Source organism: Candida tropicalis (assembly GCF_000006335.3).
Source record: "Candida tropicalis MYA-3404 genomic scaffold supercont3.6, whole genome shotgun sequence".
Lineage (NCBI taxonomy): Eukaryota > Fungi > Ascomycota > Pichiomycetes > Serinales > Debaryomycetaceae > Candida > Candida tropicalis.
The window spans coordinates 754,728-763,873 of NW_003020058.1; the positions used below are offsets into that span (position 1 = coordinate 754,728).

Below are 9,146 nucleotides of genomic sequence, written 5' to 3' on the forward strand. Positions count from 1 at the left end.
GGGAATCAACTGAACAATAAATCTACAACATTATTGCTACTTGCTTTAACATATACAAAAATTGATATTCATTAATAGAAACGTTAAAATACTATGAAAAATTAAAAAAGATGAAATAGCAATCTAATTTGAAAAAACAGACACAGTCTATTTTCTTTGATTAAACAGATTCGGCTTTGGCTTCTGAGTTGGTATCTTCGTTCATCAAACCACCTTCTTTGTGTTCGACATCCATCTTTCTTGCCAATTCGGCGTCGGAAGCAATAGGAACATGTGGTTGCCAAGATCTTGATTTCCAAGCTGGAACATGTTCTTCCCACATTTGGCCAATTTCTTCCAATCTCTTGCCTTTAGTTTCTGGGAATCCAAAGTAGACATGAATGGCCATAGTGAAACACATAACACCATAGATAATATAAGTTCTCCAACTAATACTCTTGAAACCAGCTGGAGTGTACATACCAATAGCGAAATTCAAAATCCAATTAGCAGCAGTGGCAAGAGAGTTACCACGTTGAGCAACTCTGTTATCACCCCAGATTTCAGAACAGTAAATCCAAATAGTTGGACCCCAGGTAGAAGCGAAGGAAGCAACGAAAAGGTAGCAACAAGCAATGGCACCCTTGGAGGCACTCTTGTTATCTTCTGGGATACGAATATTAACAGAATCATTACCAGAATCAGTCCATGGAACGGAGTATTGACCTAAGATACCAGCAAGACCAAATTGGAAAGTCATCATCAAAACAGCACCAGTAATCAAAACTGGTCTTCTACCAATTCTATCAACAAAGAACAATGCTGGAATAGTAACACCAGTGTTAATAACATATTGAATAGATGAAGCAACCAAGTTAGCATTACCACTGTAACCAGCCATTTGGAAAATATAGACAATATAGTACATCATAACATTCATACCAGTCAATTGTTGCCAAATTTGAGCAAAAATAGCAGTAAAAGTTCTGAGCAAATATTTCTTACGGAACAAAGTAGCATAACTAACACTCTTAGCAGCTTCTTCGATTAACAATTGATCTTTAATTTCAGAAATTTCAATCAAAACATCTGGATCTTCACGGTTACCCTTGGCTTGAATTCTAGAAACAATGTATTCAGCTTGTTCCCATCTGTTTTGTTTAGCCAACCAACGAGGAGATTCTGGAATGAAGAAACAACCGATGAATAACATAAGACCAGGAACGATTTGAAGACCCCAAGCAATTCTAAAAGAGGCAACACCTTTAATGTGACCTAAACCAAAAGAAAGGTAGAACATAATCAAAATACCCAAAGTAACAAAGAATTGGAACATACCACCAATGAAACCTCTAATCTTTCTTGGAGCCAATTCAGCACCGTAAATAGTTGCAACAGAAGAACCAAAACCTACACCAACACCAGAAATGATTCTACCGATGATTAATTGAGCACGATTTTGAACAGAAGATTGAATAGCAGCACCAACCATCCAGAAAAAGGCACAAATGATTAAAGATAATCTTCTACCGAATGGTTCAGAAATAAAGGAAGAAGCAATGGAACCAAAGAATGAACCCAAAGCCATAGAAGAAGTAATAAAACCTTGGATATCAGAACCTGGAGAATTGAAGAAATCCATATAGGTTTCAGTACCAATGAAGGCAGACATCGAAGAAATATCAAAACCGAACATCATACCAGCAATAGTGGAAATACTAGCAATGAAATAAACATTGTAAATTTTAGGAAGTTTATCTAAGAATGTACTTATCTTTAAGGCAGTACCACCCAAGGCCAGTTCAAGCGGAGACTTCATGATTTATAGTAATAGTATAAAGTTGGAAATATAAAAGTTTGATGATAGAAAAAGAGAATGTAAAAATAAAAAAATGAAAGTACCCAAGGTGGGATATCATGTCCTTTTATACAAATTTTGTTTTATTAGTAGAGATATGTTTTGAAACATGATTAGTATTGAAACAACTAATCCTTTCCCCCCAGAAGAAGAAAAATTTTCCCCCAGGTTAATGTTTCTGCTGGTTCCTTCTTGCTATTTGTTGTTGTTGCAGTAAAACAAAACAAAATTTTACATTTAAGTTAATTTGCATTCATTGAGAAAGCAGTAAAAAAAGAAAAAACAATGACATTTTTTTTGTCTGATTTATTATATCGTGGGGTAAAGGAAAAATGATCACAATGCATATCTGGTTTTTGCATTGTCTTTCGCATACAAATTCGCCGTGTGCGTGTCTGCGTGTCGATTGCAAAAAAAAAAAGGAATAATATAGTTGTTCCTTTTTTGTGCTACAATAAATATTATTATTATTATTATTATTGTATTTTTAACTTTCTAAGAAAAATCCATACTTCCGAGATCTCCATCCCGGACAAATAATAATAAAGTAAAAGGAAAAACTAATTTCGCCGTAAGGCAGAAAAATTTGATATTTCTTTTTTGACGGTGATTACGTAGGTATGACCTGTTTTATATTGGATATAAAAATCTGATGCTTTATTTTTGTATTCCTGCTTCTCTTTTAAAACTAACAATAAATTCAAAATATGCGAACACTACTAAGATCTAAAATTTTCCCTCCCTTCTCATAAAATAAATAAAAGCTTTTTCTTGCGATACAATAATTTAACTATACAATAGAATATAGATTAACTTATTAACCGATATAACTAAATAGGGGATAACGGAAAATAAAATAAAAAGTATCAAATATTATTTAAAAGAGGAGAAACTAGATACCCAGGATAAATTAGTTTCCCCGACGAGAACTCTGACAATAAACCATAGTTTATGAAATTCTCTTACAAAGGCAAACAGAAAAACAAAGGTAAAGAGAAATAATAATTTGCAAACCACAAAAATTTTCCCCCAACACGGAGGCAATTCAAGTGTGGGGATAAATAAAAGGGCCGCCTAACCTTTGATGGGAGATGAAATTCCGGAAAGGAAAAACTTAATTAATCCACACGGATTAAAGAAAAAGGAAAAAAAATTTTCACCTAACCTCATAAAAAAAATTCTATCCAATCTTACGACACAAATATGTTTTGTGAATGATTTAAATACCGTTATTGTCCCTGGGTACATATGGCAAAAAAAAAAAGCCAACTGTTTAATTATTCCGTAAGGAAGGTGTTACCGCTTGACGATGTGTTTCTTTGTGTGTGCATTGAGTCATCTTTAAATTATCAAAGATATCCCACCTCGTATCAATCTTAAAACTATTATTCATCCCCACACACCTACACGAGATAAAGAAGTGTAAATTTAGAAATAATACAAGTGTGTGGAGAATTAGCACCAAAATCTCAATAACAAACTTTATTGTAGTAATTCTAAGCCATCACAAATATTAGAAATGATGGAAAAACTTCGACTCAGGAATATTATTTTTTTGATTACCCAATAAGTTTTCTTGGCTTGTGTAAGTTATCGGAAAAAAAAATATTGCTAAGAAAAGAAAAATAATTTATCCCTTGTTTATTGTTCCGGAATAAACGAAAACGTTTTATGATCTCCTCATCCCCTTGATCTCCAGTTCTACACCAGCCAATCAGATTTGTTCTAGGATTCTGATAATTAAACAATAAGTTGGATACCCCGCCAGATTTGTGTCTGCAACTTCTGCGTACACGCCCTTTATTGAAATACTAAACTAAAAAAAAACTGGAGTACAGGAAAATTCGAGATGCATGCATAATACCCTAAATTCTCAAAAAGGGAAAAACAAAATGTCTGAAAGGAGAAAAAAAAGCGTTCCAACGAAAAGCAGAAAAAATTGGCTTTTTCCGCAGAAAATTACACAAATTCAAATTGAAAAAACCGAAATGGTGAAATTAATTTGAATCATTATCAAAAAAATAAACAATGTGTTGCAAAACTGAGCAACAAGATTCATCCTTACACAAGATTCATCCTTACACGATGGAATTTGTTATCGCAAATTCATTTAGATTCATCCTTAAACAAGATTCATCCTTACACGATGGAATTTGCTATCGCAAATTCATTTAGAATCGATGGGGTATCGAATTTGCCAAGGCAAATTAGTTTAGGGGAGATCTTTCATTCCTTTCAACATCCTTACACAGGATTCATCCTTAAACAATTGAATTTGCTATCGCAAATTCAATTAGAAGCCTCTAATATCAATTTCATGTAATAATCTAACGGCAATATATAGCTACTATTTTATCTAATCTATGAACCAACTCTATAGCAATCATTCACATGTTATTTAATAGCGTGGTAGCATCAAGGCGATAACCAATGGGTGTGACTTTCTAAGCTCGTCCTGAATCTCATCAAGCATTAAAAAGCTTTTAACAAGGAGATGGAAACTTTCACAAATATCAATTCTGGGTGATATGGTATTCAAATTAGATGCAGCATCTGAATTGGCTGAAGACTTCGAAACTTTCAATGGATATTCACTTTTGGAAGGGGTTTTAACAGCATCTTGATTGGAATTATTGTTGACACAGTTCAAAATCTGTGCAGCAGAATCAACTTCAAATCCCGAAACATCCAATTTCAGAATAAATGGATCATTGGCAACCTGATTGCCAGACATATGGATATGGAGTGGACTAGTTTGATGGAGATGTACCTATTTTGGACATTTACACATAAATTATAGCTTTGTACAACATAGAAGACGTTAGTAAACTGAATAAAAGTGATTATTCTAACAGTAAATACTTACGAATACCTCTCTAATCACTTGTGGAGGAAATCTAATAAATAGTTTTGATAGGTTCTCTTTGTAACGAGATCTATTATCCCCATAAATTATTGGCAACCACTTAAAAATTCGCAAAAGTTAGTAAACTAGTCCAATAAAGGAAACTATTTGATTGATTTAACTTATCTGAGATAAATTGACATCATAAAGGCGATACATTTGATGAATTTGGATGGCAAATTGATGAAATAGGTGCTGGTTGTAAAAAAAAAAAGTGGTCCTAAAAATATATTTTTTGATTTGCGTCTGTGTTTCTTATCAAATCAAATAAACCTCGCATTTTTCTCGTTTGTTTACATTTTTGAATTTTGATTTGAAATGAAAAAATTCTAAATTTCAATTTTCGGAATTACCCTCATTTTGTCAGAATACACGACCAAAAATTTCTGCATTGCGTTGACACGCGAAAAAAAATATATATTTTTCTTCTAGTCTCGTTCTGGATGTATATGCGAAATTACAGCACTAATGGCACAGTACAATGGCAGCTTGGACTGTTTCACGTTTAATATCACACCATTTATTTTTGTGCCCATCCAGCCAATCCATATAATCATCGGGTTGTTCCGCAGTTCTAACCTTTCATCCGGATTTATTTATCCTGTAAGTTGAGCCAGACACAAATTTCCCCATGGAGTAATTAAAGTTATACTTTGGTGCATTAAGAAATTTTTGTTTATTAGTAACAATAAAATGATTTTTAGTAATATTGTCAATCATCATTCTTTTTTTTTTTTTGTCACTATTGTATTCACAGTTTTGAATTATTATTTTACTTGTTTCTTTAATTGCTATGAGTGGAGTTTACTTCCCATTGGATAGACAATTACGAGTTTTACTTTGTTATTGCTGATGACGTAGGCTCAAATATGAACCAAATAGTGTATTACAAAAAAACCCATAATGATGTAAGAATATTATCAAGCTTAAATATCACGTTACTTTACTCAAGAAGAACGAAAATTTTCTGGGTATCATTTAAAGATTTCTACGTTTAAATCGAAATTTCTATCGCCATACGTATGCTTGCTACACATTAGAATGGCTGAATGCTGCAGAATTGACAAAACCAGTCAAAATAAAAAAAAAGCAAGACGAGACCATTTTCGCCTGTTCGCGCCTTGGCCTTAACCATTTTCCCCGCCAATTGCTCACACCATTTTCAATTGTGTTTTGCATACGGGAGAATCATCTGTAATTTAGTTTCAAAATTATTAACGAGGATATTAATATAAAACTAATCACTTCACTTTGAATGACCTTCTGTTAATGGGGTTATTAAAAAAAATATATATATACCAAAAGAAGAAACAAAAAATGTCTAATTCTTAATTTCCTCCTTGTTGATTTCGTTAGTAGCACTTGATGAACTCTCCTGTTACTCCTTTCACGTGTGTACGTGTGTCATTGTTGTAATAATCAGATGATTTGTATAAATATTAATTAAGAACCACTTATAAACCATCACAAGTTGGTATTTTTTTGTATTTCCGTTTAATTTAAAGTTATAGAACTGTACTTTCTCTTGCGGTTTTGCAACTTTTCGCGGTGTACAAACCAAATCGCCTCGATAAAAAGGAAGAGGAAAATCAACTTCTCAGCCGTTGAATACTAACTCTAAAATATTCCAACTATTAGTAATGTTTTTTTATATGAAACTTTTCTTCACTTCCAATATTTCTCATGATTTGCTTTTCAGAAAAGTGTCCGAATAGTTTTTCCAGAATGTTTGTATTGGTTTTGAATTTTTCCGACAATGATAGTCCTGGTTGGTTTTCTTGGCCCCTAGTATAAAACACTTGTGAATAGAAAATCATTTATTACCCCACCATCATTGCAATTAAACCAAGAGAATCTCATATTCTACATCATCATCTGCCTCAGCTTACTTAAAAGAATCTGCATGCCATGTAAATATTGATCTTAATTGTTAAACAAGTTGCTTTGAATTGGATCTATTGTTTTCCAGTTAGTCTAAGTTTTGCAATTTCTCTCTGTAGTCAAATATATCACACAATCGAGGCAGAAGGAGCACGTAATAAAGAGGATGTGACTATCATAAACCTTAATGAGTCTTGTGTTCCGTATACACGGTTGGTACGTTCCTTTCAATCACAAGTTCCAACGCGTGCAATATTTCTTTGGCAAATATTACCAAAAGAATGTTATATCTTATGTTTCTAGAAGAACTTAAAGCTTAACTGGTAATTTAAGTTTTACACCTGTGGATTGTCATGTGATAATATTTCACGAGCCGTTGCTCATATGACAAATTTCGGAACTGCATTATGCACGTGTAGCTTTCCACGTGCTAACTTATCACAAGGGAAAAAAAATCTGTTGATGCAAAAGAAGGACAAACACACTTTTTGTTAAAGCCTTAACATGCATAATCTGAAATGGTGAAATCATACACGATGCCATCTTCGATCGAAACTTTATTTATATTATCTTAAAAAATAATTTATGATTATAAAATGTTTCTAGTCAATCATTTGCAAGTAAACATCCTAACCGTAGCGGATAAATCACCTAATATTTGCATTAAATCCGATATTAAACAACAAATTATAAAATCCACACTAACTAATTGTTTTATTTTACCCAAAATGGAATGAATTAACTCTTATGAAAATCTATCACTTAAGAATTTAACGAGTCTTATTCATTAGTTAAAAAGTTGTGTTTTTTTTTTGCCACATTATGAAAAATGTTACAATGTTTTACCTTGTTTTCCGTATTCTTCCATTTTTTTTTTAGAGTTCTTACGACGAAACCAAATATTTATCTCTTAAAACCTCGGTGCAAATGAGCAAAGGATTGGAATCACCATAGCCCTTTTTTTCCATTTTTAATGAAAAAATTAAATGCCTCAATAACATAAGCAATATTCAATTACGAAAATCAATGTTTCTAACAATAAACCAAACCACGGTTGAAATGGATATGTGTCAAGGCGAAAAATCTATATAAAACTCAGCTATTATTTGAAATTGTTCTAGAAATAGTCCGAATGGTTCTTTTCCTTAACATTTTTATGATTTGCATGTGATAAATAATAATAATAGAAAAGTCAACCCTTGTAAATCAATCCTTGTATCGATAAATATAATGGGAAATAAATGGTAGAGGCAAAGAGAGATAAGGCTATCCATAGCAATGAAAGAATAACCGTGTTCACACATACAACGAAATAAGGAAATGATGTAGACAAGAAGGAAATCCCTCACTTGTTATTGTTATTGGAGACATGGTTGTTGTCCTGTAATAGCTTAGAATTACTGACATGAATCTCTCTACTACACAATCAAGATATCATATTTTTTATGTTAATTCATATTCCACCGCCAGCAACTTCAACGAACTTGGTCCTGATTTTCTAACGTTACTGCGAATTTCTACCACTATTTTATTTTATTTTGCAACAAATCTACAATAAACAGTTTTCTTTTTCCCAAAAAAAAACCAATACGTAAAGACTTTTTATTTCTAAAACAGTAACCTCTATAAACATATAAACCCTTTTTTAAAACAAAAACAAAAAATTAAAAACCAACAAGAAATAAAAAAAAAAAGAAATTAATATTCATTTAGGCTAATTAATAGACTATACTATTATTTGGTGTACCTAAGGCATAATTAGGGATGGAAGTAAATGTAGTATGTGATTTAACATCGTAATAACAAGTGCCTTTAACAGAACTATCAGTTGTGGAAGTAGCAACAGTAGAATTTTCATCTTCTTCTACACCAGTTTCGTCTTCACTGAAGAATTCATCGTCACTTAAATCATCATCATCCTCTTCGTTTTCATCTTCATCCATATCACTAGCGTATGAATTATATGCTGAGGTTTCTGGAGGTGTGTACAATTGTTGATTCGTACTAGGTTGTTGATGACTTTTGCTTTTGTGATGATGATCATCTTTGAAGAAATCACATCTGATAATTTCCTTGTATAATGTGTGTAAATCAATTCTATCATTTGGATTTAACCTGAAAATCTTGTCTAATAATCTATTGAATTGAGCAGATATTGGAAGGATTCTAGAAAGGATATTCTTGTTACCGTTTAACATATAGTTTCTAAAGACATCGTTGTCATTGTTGCTGGATTCATTAAAGGAGGCTATTGGCCATGGGTTTCTTGAACAAGTAATGTTAATAAACAAAACACCCAAAGACCAAACATCACCAGGTAAGGTTGGCAAATATTTACAATTAGACGCAGTAACAGTAGTGCCATTCATTGGGATGGTTTCAAATTGTGTCATATCAATCATACGGTTGACCAATCTATGGGTGTTGTAGTTTGTTGTTCTTTCTGGAGCCATGTAGAATGAAGACCCACGACAAGCATTACAGCAAAAAAAGTTGGAATCCATAGCCAAACCGAAATCAATC

The 9,146-nt window shown here is 32.6% G+C and overlaps 2 protein-coding genes across 2 annotated transcripts; both read right to left on the reverse strand. All coding sequences in view use genetic code 12, as the record gives it.

Annotated features, from left to right (window-relative positions):
- Positions 1–160: 160 nt before the first annotated feature.
- HGT2 (Hgt2p) lies at positions 161–1,798 on the reverse strand (the record flags this gene model as incomplete). Its single annotated transcript, XM_002550271.1, has 1 exon — positions 161–1,798. The coding sequence occupies one exon, from the start codon at positions 1,796–1,798 to the stop codon at positions 161–163; it is 1,638 nt and encodes a 545-aa protein (XP_002550317.1).
- Positions 1,799–8,341: 6,543 nt separating this feature from the next.
- On the reverse strand, positions 8,342–9,127 carry SHA3 (putative serine/threonine protein kinase; the record flags this gene model as incomplete). Its single annotated transcript, XM_002550272.1, has 1 exon — positions 8,342–9,127. One exon carries the CDS (start codon positions 9,125–9,127, stop codon positions 8,342–8,344), a length of 786 nt encoding a protein of 261 aa, XP_002550318.1.
- Between the last annotated feature and the right edge of the window lie 19 nt (positions 9,128–9,146).